General features: G+C 32.5%; 1 protein-coding gene and 1 long non-coding RNA gene across 2 annotated transcripts; both read left to right on the plus strand.

Moving 5' to 3' along the window:
- Positions 1–1,902: 1,902 nt before the first annotated feature.
- Positions 1,903–2,523, plus strand: LOC127148397 (uncharacterized). The gene is made up of 3 exons (XR_007819360.1): positions 1,903–1,958; positions 2,040–2,394; positions 2,480–2,523. It is a non-coding gene; the product is annotated as an uncharacterized LOC127148397 (long non-coding RNA).
- A 6,443-nt stretch (positions 2,524–8,966) lies between these two features.
- On the plus strand, positions 8,967–14,232 carry LOC103488700 (2-oxoisovalerate dehydrogenase subunit alpha 1, mitochondrial). The gene is made up of 8 exons (XM_008447557.3): positions 8,967–9,362; positions 10,766–10,903; positions 11,235–11,417; positions 11,561–11,718; positions 12,280–12,379; positions 13,250–13,361; positions 13,451–13,776; positions 13,876–14,232. Exons 1-8 carry the CDS (start codon positions 9,153–9,155, stop codon positions 14,041–14,043), a joined length of 1,395 nt encoding a protein of 464 aa, XP_008445779.2. The 5' UTR covers positions 8,967–9,152; the 3' UTR covers positions 14,044–14,232.
- Positions 14,233–14,327: the final 95 nt, after the last annotated feature.

Genomic DNA, 14,327 nt, shown 5'->3' on the forward strand with positions numbered 1-14,327 from the left:
AGACAAATTTCTTTATGTCACTGCTCATACCCGGTCCTAAATCTCTCGGTAGGGAAATTGATGTGTATCTCTAACCATTGATTGAGGAATTGAAAGACTTATGGACGTTAAAGGAGTATGTTAGAAACAAAGCACATCCTGAGGGGTCAATTGCAGAAGGCTATGTCATGAATGAATCTAGCACCTTTTGTTCACGTTACCTACGTGGTATAGAGACTCGATTCACAAGAGATGAGCGAAATGATGATACCATTGTAGAGAACGAGGTAATTGGTGACTTTGAAATTTTCAAGCAGTAAGTACGACCCTTAGGTGCATCCATTGTAAATTCAAAGTGACTTTGAACTGGACGAAGTGTTGCACGTATAATATCCGTTGGAAAGAAATGTATGGCTATTTAAGTGTCGGTGGTATGACACAGACGTAAACAAAAGTCAAAGAACACATATTGAAGTAGGGTACAAATCTCTCAACACATCCCGTTTTTCGTACGCGGAGGAACCTGTAATTCTTGCAACTCAAGCACATCAAGTTTTTTATGTAGATGATCCAAAAAATGGTAGCAATTGGAAAGTTGTGCAAGTTATCCAAAATAAGTGTATTTAGGACGTGCCAGAAGTGGAGGATGTTCAGAATGACCATATTAATATACTAGAAGTTGTTGTAAGCCACCAAGTGGATGACCACATCGAGGATGACACTCTATGCAGAAATGACGTTGATCCCACAATCGTTGAAAGACCGGTTGTGCGTCATGTCACTAATGACTTCATCGACGATGTGGATGAACACTTGTCACATGCAAGCGATGAGGAATTATAGTGACAAATTAAACCACGTATGCACATATTTATATCTAGTTTATATATTTTTATTCTAGCTATGTGTTCGTATTTGGTTATTGAATGTTTGTTTTCTATATGTCCATAGTCATTATGTCATATCAACGATCAAATTTTATGGAGACGGACGATATGTTCCTCCAGTTTGAGGATGATTTAGATAACATTGCGGGAGGGTCGTCATCTGTGGGCGACAATACGGGTGAGTCTAAGAATTTTCTTCATTTTTAACTTACAAATATTTCATATAGGGGTTTCTAACTTTATATGTTATTGTCTATTTATTGAGTAGGGTCTTCTTCTCAACAAACGACTCCGACTCCTAGGAGACGTACGCAGTCTCGACTCTTGGAGTTAGAGCGCCACGTTACAATAAATGGGCACATTCCGATGACGATCGTCCCTGGAGCGGAGAAGCTTATTTCTCCACACGTCGTTCGCTTCAGTCAGGCGATAGGCGTGTGCGTGCGAAAGACATTTCCCGTCCGTTGTCTTAAGTGGACGAACGTAGAATACATTGAGGTCGTCAAGGGCGACCTCAAGGTAATTAAATGCACTACACATTTATATATGATTTCATGTGAAACATATCTAACTTTAACCAATCTAATGTGTTATGTTTGTAATGTGTAGCGATTGTTTGTGCTTGATTTCAATGATCAAGCAATGAACAGGTTTGTTGAGCATCAGATGCTCACGACCTTTAAAGAGTTCCGGGTCGACTGTCATAGACATTTCAAAAAGTACAGCGACCCGGAAGAGGCTCGTGCCAACCCACCAAACGCATTGGTTGGACGTGATGAGGATTGGCACTTCCTCTACGACCATTATATCAGTCGTGCATTCCAGGTATTTGTCATGATTAATTATGATAACAAGTTTTAATATGTATAAGAAATAAACAATATATTTGTTTTAATGTAGGAGCAATCACGGACAAACAAGGCTGCTAGACAGAAGCAGCCTTACAATCATAGTAGCGGGTCCAAGTCATTTCTACAACGACAGTATGAGCTCGCTGAAAGAAGAGGGCAGCTGGTCGATCGTGTGGAATTATTCCGGGAAACACACGTTCGAGCTGGGACATTCGTGTCGCAGGCCGCCGAGGATGCGCATGTAAGTTATACCCTTATTAATTATCCACTTTTATTATATATTTTTGTGCGTTACCTGACATAATTTTTAAATTTGTTGCAGAATCAAATGCTGGAACTCTAATCTCAGCCTACCCTAGAGGGTAGTCAGCCACTCTCTGAGGATGAGATATGCGATCAGGTGTTGGGTAGACGACCAGGCTACTCAAAAGGCCTTGGTTGGGGACCCAAGCCGAAGGCCCGTAGAACGACAAGTGCAAGCAGTTCGTCCACATCTTATTCGTAGTCCACAGAAAAAGAGATTGAATTACAAGCTAAACTTCATGAAGCTTTGGAACGGATTGAAGTACAAGATAGAAATCACCAAGCATTAGCTTCACAAGTGGAAGCTATGAAAAAGATGATAGAAGAACTAACTCGTGCACAACAGGGACCACCACATGATCCCTAGCTCTGCGGTACGCCGTATATGTCTCTATTATTCTTAAGTTTTTGCAATATATGATTATGTATTAAACTTAGTTATTTTTATACCATTTTTAGGACCGAAGGTGTAGAATGACGCACATACGCACCTCGTTGGGAGACTTTTCATTATGTTTATGTTTTTTCTATTTTGAGAACTATATTTTGTTGTAGTCAACTTATTCGTATTATTAATTTTAATTCTATTTTTTTAATTTGTGTTTGTATATTTATTAATTTATTTTAATTTAATCCAAAACGTCGCAAAATTTTTTTGAGCAATCCGAACATCATTGTGAATGTTTGAGAAAAATATTATAAGGAAAAAAGTAAAAATAAAATATTTAAAAAAATATATAAAAAATATTTCCTGACGTTCATTACGTCGGGAAAAAAACGTCGGAAAAGAGGTTTTCCCGACGCCGGGAGATGCGTCGGCATAGACGGCGTCGGGATAAGGTTTTCCCGACGCCGTCTATGCCGACGCCGTGTTGGTACGGCGTCGGGAAAGCCTCTCGCGATGCATTTCTCCTGACGTTCTTCCCGATGCCGTTTTGTACGCTGGGATATCCTTTCCCGACATACTTTGCATTTTCGCCGACGTATTTGTGCGTCGGGAGTACCCCCGTCTCTTGTAGTGTAACTTGCTCCAAATCTTTTAATTGCAAGCTATAAGTTGGAGAAGTGAAATTTTAATTTCCTTACATATATATTAAACCATAAAGAAAAATATACACTAAACCACCATTTTACGCAACAAATCTCTATACAGTTAGTAGCCATGAAGGAAAACAAAAGATAGTATATATATATATATATATATATATATATATATATATATATATAATGCATACTTGATGTCTAAACACATTAGGTTATTCTATTCCATTTGTATCCCTTAAAGTGCCTGTTAATATTGGACATGTATGGATTGATAGTAACATTAAAAGACATCAGCTACCAACCATCTTACTCAATATGCTACCAAAGAAAATATTATCTTACCAAACAAATCGCTATACTGATAGTACTCACAATGGAAAAATTGAAGATAATTGAAAAGGCAATATAATCCAAACTCGATGTCTAAACACATCAGCAAAACTAAGCAACTTTGTTTAGAGCATTGCATTATGAACTTGCTTTCCACTAAAAAATTACTCAGACCACTAAGAAACACAAGCGTCCTAATTTATCACCTAAGAAAATTGAAAATTAGACATAATTTTGAAGTCATTGACATCTCCAGTCAAACTTCTAAAGCTTTCTTTAAACCTAACTTTTGAACATGGAACTTTAGAATCACATTTTAAATCCCGTTTCATATCCTTTAAATCTAGCTTAGTAGTTAGTATACCCATATAGAAAAGTTTAAACAAAATGATTTTCCTAAATAAATTTTTTTTTCTTTAATCAATTCAAACAAACCGTCATAATTTGTGGTTATAATCTACAAAGTTCTGTTGAAAATTAAACATGTTTTAAATATATGAGTTATATGTGAGTTAATTTATGTGAATTAGAGAATGATGTGAGTTAAAAATGTTAGGAATAATTTAGTAAGAGTTTCACATTAGGAATAATTTAGTAAGAGTTTCACATTTATTTAAATGTAGGATTTAATTTGTTGTATTTAATTGTGATATGAGTTATTCTCATGACAATCCTATAAATAGAATTAAAATGTTGTAATCTAAATCATTTAAGTGTGAGTTGAATACGCACAAGCATTCCAATAAGTTTTTGTTTCCTCTCAAATATTCTATTTGGTGATTATTTATTTAGGGTGTTCATCGCACGTACACTTACAACAAAGTGGTATCAGAGCACTTTGCTGTAAGCGTGTGATGAACACCCCAAATAAATAATCACCAAATAGAATATTGAATTTCGAAGAAGCTTCGCTGGATGAAGAGATAAAAGCCCATAAAAAAGAATGATATGTGGGAACTTTCTACTCTTCCAAGTGGAAAGAAAGCAGTAGGTGTCAAATGTATGTTCAAGATAAAGAGAAATGAAAAGGGAGAAGAGGAGAGACACAAAGCAAGATTAGTTGCAAAAGGATATTCTCAAAGAAAAGGCATTGATTATGATGAAGTATTTGCTCTCGTTGCTCATTTGGAAACCATAAGGTTGTTAATTGCTTTTGCTGCTCAAAATAATTGGAAGATCTTTCAGATAGATGTCAAATTGGCATTTTTTAATGGATATCTAAAAGAAGAAGTCTACTTAGAACAAACTCCTGGTTATTGTGTGAAAGGCCAAGAGGATAAAGTTCTAAAATTGAAGAAGGCATTATACGGATTGAAACAAGCACCAAGAATGTGGAATAACATAATCAACAAATATTTCCTTGATAATGAGTATTTGAGGTGTTCTTATGAACATTGTCTTTATATTAAGGCTAATGGTCATGGAGATATTTGGTGGTTTGTTTATATGTGGATGACTTAATTTTTACAAAAAATTGTGCAAGTATGTTTGAAGATCTCAAGAAGGCGATGACCCAAGAATTTGAAATGACAAATATAGGGTTGATGTCATATTATCTTGGCATTGAGGTGAAGCAATCAGAGGAAGGTATTTCATATCTCAAGAATGATACACTACAGAAATTCTAGAGAAGTTCAATATGATCAATTCTAAGCCCGTCACAACTTCGATTGAAACTGGGACAAAACTGTCAAAATATGAAGAAGGAGATGATGTTGATCTTTCATATTTCAAAAGTTTGGTTGGGAGTTTGAGATATTTGACTTGCACACAACCAGATATTCTTTTCATCGTTGGATTGGTGAGTCGATTTATGGAATCTCCTACAACTACTCATTTGAAAGTGACAAAGAGAATTCTTCGTTACCTCAAAGGTACGCTTGACTATGGGTTATTTTATTCTTCATCTAAAGAATTCAAGCTTGAAGGCTATTGTGATAGTGACTGGGTTGGAGATACTAATGATCGAAAGAGCACTAGTGGATATGTTTTCTTCATTGGTAATACCACATTTACTTGGAGTTCTAAGAAGCAACCTATTGTGACATTATCCACTTGTGAGGCAGAATACGTTGCTGCAACTTCATGTGTTTGTCATGCAGTTTGGTTAAGAAATTTGTTAAAGACAGTTGGAATTTTGCAAGATGATCCAACTATGATCCATGTAGACAATAAGTCAACGATTGTTTTAGCAAAGAATCCTGTGTTCCATGATCGTAGCAAACACATTGATACAAGATTTCATTTCATCAGAGATTGCATTTCAAGGAAGGAGGTTCAAGTTGAATATGTGAAAACTGAAGATCAAATTGCAGATATTTTCACGAAGCCACTCAAAGTTAATGTGTTTAACAACTTAAGAACTTTGCTTGGAGTTTTTTTTTAAAAAAACATGTTTAAGGGAGGATGTTGAAAATTAAACATGTTTTAAATATATAAGTTATATGTGAGTTAATTTATATGAGTTAGAGAAAGATGTGAGTTAAAAATGTTAAGCATTAATTTAGTAAGAGTTTCAAATTATTTATGTGTGTGATTTAATTTGTTGTATTTAATTGTGATATGAGTTATTCTCATGACAAACCTATAAATAGGATTAAAATGTTGTAATCTAAATCATCTAAGTGTGTGTTGAATACACGCAAAAAGTCTTCCAATAATTTTTTGTTTCCTCTCAAATATTCTATTTGGTGATTATTTATTTGGGGTGTACATCACATCTTTACAACAAGTTCAATGCTATCAATCCAACAATATTTTTCAAAATCATTCAAAATGAATGAAAACATGATGAAAAATCCAATGGTGAAGGGGGATCTTAAATTTGATGTTTTTACATAGATGACTGCAATAGTCCATATGAAAGAAAGCAGAAGAGAAATAGAAAGAGAATCCAATCAAAAACATAAAACAAAAAGAAATTAAACTTTATTATAAAAACTAAAAAAACATAAATCTGTGCTTAAGCCAAGATTTCACCTTCTGCAACCAACAGATCTTGGCACCAAACAAAACTTGACTATTGTCCAAACCACAGCGAGACGATGTGGGCACCAAATGAAACGCGAGATCATCTGGGTGTGTCCAAACGACAATGAGACGATCTAGTGAGACAAACTGCTGTTCGAACAAAATGACGGTGCGATGTTCTTCAAGATGGTGGCGCGACTTACTTTGACAGATCTTCGGCGGTGGTGTTTTGACAATGGAAGAGTGAGTGATTAAGAAGAGAGGGTTTGGGGAGTTAAGCGTGAGAAGAGAGGGACGGTGGGAGAGTGAGAGTAAAGTGAGAAGGAGATTTAATTTTACAAAAATTAAAAAAATATGATAGTTTTATTGTTAGTTTTAAACCAACATTAATTCTTCCTCTTTGATGTTGGTTTAAAAGCGGCATTAAATATCCGCATTTTAAAAACTGATATTAAACATCCGTTTTCATTTTTTCCATCTGACATCATAGGTCATATTTCTTCTAGTGCATGTATAAGAGAAGTATAAGTTTTCTATAACGTCGATGAGTTTGGTTGGACTAAGTAAGTTGTTGTGCACGCGTAAGTCAAATGTATGTTTAATCAAGAGAAATCAATAATAATCAAAATTGCACAGGAATCCCTCTTAGTAGGGTTGATTGTCGGTCGGACAGGGTGGTTTTGTACAAAAACTGGAGCTAAAAATCGGCCTAGTAAGTTTATACTAAGGGAAATCGACAATCAATTTCAATCGTCCGATTTTTCCAATTCATTTTGGTCTGTTCAATTTATTTAATATTTAGGTTCGATCAGGTTCGGGTAACAAGGCAGTCAGTTTTGGTCGATTTTTTTAAAGCTTTTAATTAACCAACCACCGACCATATTTTTAATAAAATCAACTATTGGATGTTGGCTTGGTCGATTTCGTTCATTCGGATTGATTTTTCGGATGTTGATGCTCACTCCTACCTTTTATACTCTCATAAACTAAATTTTTTGATTTCTAGGTTAGAATTTCCGCTTGTTTTTACTTTTATGTTTTTAATTTTATATGGTTTATATTAAGTCCAGACACAACCCTTCATAACTCGTGCTTTCCAATAAATGGATCGGTACTTCTGACTAAAAATGCGTTGAGTAATAGTAGTAGAAGAGTTGGGTAGATATAAATGTATTTGATTAGTCTTTTGGTAGGGACGGAAAAAGCTACCATCACCCTTACTTCATTCGGAATTAAAACTTGGATCATAAAATCACAAAAATGATTTTTTTTTTTTTCTTTTTGTTTAAATATTGAAACAATGAATATTTCATATATAGTAGGAAGTTGGGATAAACATGTGGGAAGCATGCAGACAAGAGTTATAGGTCTTCTCAAAAGGACAAAGGATTGTAAGTTTTTTTTGTCAGGTTCAAATGAAAAATGTATGAACGGCTCCAAACTACGGCATTGAAAGCAAGTGGGCATCACTTGTGGGGTGGCGTTTTTTCCTCTTTTTTTCTTTTTTTATTTGGAACTTACATTAATAATTGTCCTTTTTATTTCCTATTCTTGACACGTGTGCATTATCCCCCTTTCACCTCCTACCATGCACTTTCTTCTAACTATCAACAAACAAATTTGAAGGAAGCAAAAGTATTATGGATTCCATTTTCTAAAAAAATATTTAAAAGAAAAACGAAATGATTATTAAATATGGTCTTTGCGCCAAAATATTTATCTTGTATCAAATCATTTCGAAAACGAAAAAAAATTCACAAGCTCACGGTAGAAAATATTAAAAATGTCTCGTCAACCACGCCATCGACGATATGCGTAATATATTTGGTACACGATCGTTTAGATTTGATTATTGTTTAATAGACGATCGTTTATATTTGAATACTCGTTAAATTTAAACGATTTATTTTTCCAATTTTATCGGTTTGGTTACACAATCATTTTGGTAGTCAAATGTAAACAATTTTTCTTTTCAAAATTTGGTATCTAATCATTTAGATTTAACTAAACGAATTTTCTCATGATTCTTTTGATACAGTTTAGATTTATTTATTATTTTATTATTTTTTTTTCAAGATTTTTTGTATACAATCATTTAGATTTGGGCGTTTTTAAAATTTTTTTTTGTACATGATCATTTATTTCGATCGTTTAGATTGGTAACTCAATCTAAAAGATTTTTTTCAAAATTCTTTATACACAATCCTTTAAATTTGTGTATAGTTTTGGGTTAGACCAAATCTAAACATCTAAACGACTTAAAAACTAGGAAAAGAAATATGGAAGGGTAAATATGTAATATTTAAAATATGATTAATTTGATGAACTTTGTTAAACAAACCGGTAAATATTTAGGAGTTTGTTATATATTTATAGAAAAAAATTCAATTTAAATAGGGTTGAGATAAACTAATAAAAATACATTGAGTATAAATAATAATAATAATAAAAAATAGAATGTAACACGAAATCAAACCCCTAAAAACGTTGGAAGTGATTCGTAAAAAGCACTTAAAATTCATTATCTAGAAGTTGCCATTGAAACCCATAATTAAGGACATGCCTTAGCAGCCCCACCAATTAGTCTCTCATGAGCTGATAAGGATCAACCAAGCCAATCCAAAAACGACACTCCAACTCATCTCCATTCTCATCCCCTCTCTATTTATACTCTCTCCACACTCTTTCATACCAATTTCTATTTCTCCTCTTTCTTTTTTCCTTTTTCTCTATGATTATTAATTTCTAAATTATCATTTACTTTTTTACTTCCAATTTTCACATCACTATGATTCGCTTTGTCCGATCTTCATCTCCGAATCTCATCCACCGAATTCTCAACCGAAACTTTCACTGTTCCGATTCTTCAATGGCGGTCCGGTGCGGGCGTCGCCGGAAGGATTACTCTTCCGGATTTCTTTGGCCGACATGTCGTTTTGAATCCACCGAAGCTGCGCGACATGTGGATCAACTTTATGTTCCTAACCATGACGATCAGGTTTGGTTGTTTTGTTGTGTATTGGTTTTTTCAACTTTTTGTGTTTCATGCATGTGATTCTTTTCTCTTTTATTAATTATTATTATTTACATTCTTCCTTTTCTCTCTCTCTCTCTCTCTCTTCTAATTTTATTTGCTATTTCCTCAACTTGATGGTGACATTATGGATGTGGTTTTAAATTAAAATAAATGTCATACTGAGGGAGTTCAAATTGAATATTCATAGTCACTGATTAACCCCTGCACTTAGGAACAGATTGCATCTATAACTTTTAATCAATTTCCAATTTCTTAAACATATTTCCAAGTTGATGAAACGGATCTAAAATTAGGTAGACTTTTAAACAACAGAAATCAATATTAAATCAACAATGCTCTTTCTTTTTTAAAATAAAAACAAAACAAATTATTGTTGTTGGACTAAAATAATATTTTTATTTGAGAAATAAATTATTTTAATTTGTTATAATAAGAAAATAGTAAACACTGCAACAAAAAATTAAAAAAAATGCATCTAAAGACATTTAAAAATAGCCAGAAGAGATAGTTCTACAAATAGTGGCTACTTATAGCATTGACAATAACTCAATTAATTCAATTCTGTTCATACTGTTAAGTACTAATTTAAGCTAACATTAATAACTAAACCAACTTTTTTACAAAGACATAATAAATGTATCATTTACTAATTTATCTTCGCACTAATTAACATTTAAAAAGGTTTTTCATTCCTTTTTGAAAACAAAATAATGTGTGTATGTATTTATTTGTAGGATAAGTTTTTAATTAAATTTGTTTTGAAAAACTTAGAGACTAAAGTGTGTAATTCAAAAGGATGAAATAAAATTATTCTTTTTTTTTTTTTTTTTTTTTTTTTTTGTTCACCATTATATTCATGAATCATGTTTTCACCTCTCCAAACAAATTTGTTTCGTAGCCATTTTGGTTAGCTATACCAATTTCTTCTCCCTCCACATTTATTTTTCTTCTCATCTAACCATCTCTTTAACGTTTTCGTTTTCTCTTTTCCGTTCATTTTCCCACCAACTTTTTCTTACAATTAACTTTTCTTATACTTATCTCTTTATATATCAACATTTCCTTTATTTATTTATTTATTTTTTATGAAAAGTAACTTTTAAATTCAACATATGCAATTTTTATTAGAAGTAAGAGGATATATATATATACTCTGCTGAAGTGTGCAATTTTTTCCTTTATTCTTTTCTGTTAATTATTATGATCCAAAAAAAAAAAGAAAAAAGAAAGGTACAACGAAATGTTAAATATAATTTAGGTTTGATTTTATTTAGAAACAATAATTTGGTTACATGTTTTATGAATAAAAAATATTGCAGTATTGTATGATATATGTTGATTAGAAGGAAAGTTTATTGGCGTAGGAGTTGGATTTTCCGGGAGGAAGCGTTCCATTTAGAAATGAAATGAGATTCATTTCGGAGTCCACTGAAAAGCGAGTTCCATGTTATCGTGTGCTTCATGAAACTGGGGACATCATTACACCAAACAATTTCAACCAGGTCTTACTATTGTTATTAACTAAATACAAATATTTCCATTTCATTTATATCTCTCTACATATTTCTTTTCCTAACTTTTTATATAACCCCTACAATCATATAAACTTTGAATATCTTATTTAATGAAATTAATAGTTTCCAATCAATGAAATATATACACACCTTTACTAAGTGTACAGTCACAATTTTCTGTTTATATCTACTTATATTTATTAATTAAAACAAATTTATAATAAAGTATTCTCTCGTACGACTTTATTGTATAATTTTATTATTATAATATGTTGGTTGTTTTACTTCTTAATCGCTACATCTTTGTTCCAATTGATAGTTGACCAAAGATGTAGCGATTAAGATGTACAAAGATATGATTACTCTTCAAATAATGGACAACATATTCTACGAAGCACAAAGGCAAGGAAGAATCTCATTTTACTTAACTTCGTCTGGAGAAGAAGCCATCGCCGTTGCTTCTGCAGCCGCACTTCTTCCCGACGACGTTGTTTTGGCTCAGGTAACAAATGAGATTATATTTTCATATTTAATTCCTTCTTTCTAGACCCAACCATGATTGAGATTTACAAAAATTATATTGAATCTCTCATCTTATCAGTCCAGCAAAATATATATCTTAACCAATTAATCTATAATTTGCAGTACAGGGAGCCTGGTGTGTTATTATGGCGTGGGTTTACGTTGCAAGAATTTGCAAATCAATTGTTTGGAAACAAAAGAGATTATGGAAAGGGTAGACAAATGCCTATTCACTATGGCTCCAACCATCACAATTACTTCACCATTTCATCTCCCCTTGGGTAAACTCTTACATTCTATTAACTAACTTCTATATATCATATGTATGTCACAACAAATGCTTTTAAAAATAAAGTACTGGACATTAACTAATATTCATATAGGGGTCTACTAGTATTTTTGAAGATAAATTTATAGTGTAATCGTGAAGAGTATGACACTTTTGTAGTACTGTAAAATTTCCTTGATTTTATTCTATGAATCACACACAAATATTAAATATACTTGGTTTTAAATCATTCCCATTAAAAGTTTTCACTTATCCATGTTAGCTACAAATTGGTGTTATAACTGTGTTTTTAGAAGACTTTAAACTTGTGTGTGTGTGTGTGTGTGTTTTCTTTTTGATATATTTTAGATTTGAGAACATTTATTTTGACTAAACTAACGATTTATTATAAACTAAAATTTTAATTTAAATAAATCTTCAAGGAATAAAAAATTGTAAAAAGTTATACCAAGAATATGTTAGTTTTCAAAATTTGACATTATTATACAAATTAAGGATCTGAAATTGATCCAAAAGACTGAGAAGAAGAATAAATCGTTTTTCATTTTTGTAGAACACAACTTCCACAAGCAGTTGGAATTGCTTATTCTCTTAAAATGGACAAAAAAGATGCATGTGCTGTGGCTTATTTTGGAGATGGTACCACTAGCGAGGTAAATAAAGACTCCAATTTTGAAATACTTTGAAAATTTGTCAAAAAGTAACCCTCACCAAGTTTCATCTTTCACAATATATAAATCTTTTCACTCAAAACGAGAACCACGGTTGAGATTTGAATACAGAATTAACTTTTTTGCTAAATATTCAAATTATCAGTCTTAGTAAACTTTGAGCATGCATAACCAAAATTTACATAATTTTCTAAATCTTATAAAATATTATTAAATTTAGAGAAGATTTGAAAAGATAATTGGTAAATCCATTTAGATAATTGATGTTATAACAATTTGAAAATCGTGTAAATAGATATTGGTTACTGAGGTTTGTGTCAACCCACTAAAAACGAATGTATGGTTTTATAAATAGTTTTATTTTTATCTTTAATAAATTAATTAATTAATGCAAGAACATTAAACTTTCCATTTTGAAAAATGTTGCAGCAATGATTAACAAAATTTATATTAAAGAATTAGATAAGAATAAGATATTTATGTGCAAGAATATTGTTTCTAGCTACACTACCTTATCTCTTACTTAAAAAAAGAAAGGAAAAGAAAAGAAAAGAAATTGTTGACATATATGACTTGGGCTCAGGCATTAAAGGTTGATACGTATAAGTGGCCTTTTCTTTTTTCTGGCAAGTATGGATAATGGAATCTCAAAGCTTGGTTTTATGATCCCTTTTTCTAATCTACCAATATCATCGACTTTCAACTTCTTTTTAAAAATTGAAAAATATACCAAAATAACTGAAAGTTGATTCAAAATTATGTATGATTTTTATTTTAAAAGATGATTTGTTCGTCTAAATATCACTCAAATTTGAAAGAAAAATTAAAGAATGAAATTGAAATGATAAACAGGGAGATTTCCACGCAGCATTAAACTTTGCAGCCGTATTAGGAGCACCGGTGATATTCATCTGCCGCAACAACGGTTGGGCAATCAGCACATCAATCGAAGAACAATTTCGAAGTATACAAAAGATCCTTAATTAGAATTTCACCAAATATCACTTCTTCTAAATACTAAACCCTAATTAAGATGCTGGCCTTGATTTTTAGGCGATGGTGTGGTTGTGAAAGGACAGGGCTATGGAGTCCGAAGCATACGAATCGATGGAAATGATGCCCTAGCTGTTTACACTGCGGTTCATAAAGCTCGATCCATGGCAATCAGAGAGAAGATGCCGATTCTTATTGAGGCTTTGACTTATAGAGTTGGCCATCATTCAACATCTGATGATTCGAGTAAGTATCGAACGACTGATGAAATTCAGTATTGGAAAATGGAGAGGAACCCTGTGGATCGCTTTGCTAAATGGATCTCTAATAACGGATGGTTTAGTCAAGAAGATGAGTCAAACCACAAAATCACGGTTAAAAAACTGGTAAATCTTTAGTTATTTTTCGGTAAATGCAAAAACTTAACGTATAATAGTAAAATGGATATCTAATAATGATCGATGGTGCTGATTTTGTTGGCTCAGTTGTTAGAAGCAATTCAAAATGCAGAGAAAACAGAGAAGCCTCCACTTTCAGAGTTATTTAATGATGTTTATGATCATTTACCTAAAAACCTTCAAGAACAAGAAGAAGTACTAAGGCAAACAAGGAAGAGACATCCCCAAGATTACCCTTCTGACGTTCCTCTTTAGATTCTCTATCAAACATCAACTGTCAACTCTCCAAATGGAAGCTTTTCCCAAATAAATCTTCTGATACAATGTTGTTATATCAGCTTTGCGGGTTAATACCATGTTCGTGATATGGCTCTTAGGGAACTCTTGGCAATAATGTTTGTGTAAAGAGTGATATGAAATATGAGTAAAACTGTATTTATCGTATGAATGTGTTCCAACTTATTTCGATGTACAAAATCAAAGTGCTTGTCAACATCAACATAATTTAAGACTTCAGACGTAAATACTATCCTAAAATT

This window comes from Cucumis melo, chromosome 3, assembly GCF_025177605.1.
Source record: "Cucumis melo cultivar AY chromosome 3, USDA_Cmelo_AY_1.0, whole genome shotgun sequence".
NCBI classification, from domain to species: Eukaryota; Viridiplantae; Streptophyta; class Magnoliopsida; order Cucurbitales; family Cucurbitaceae; genus Cucumis; species Cucumis melo.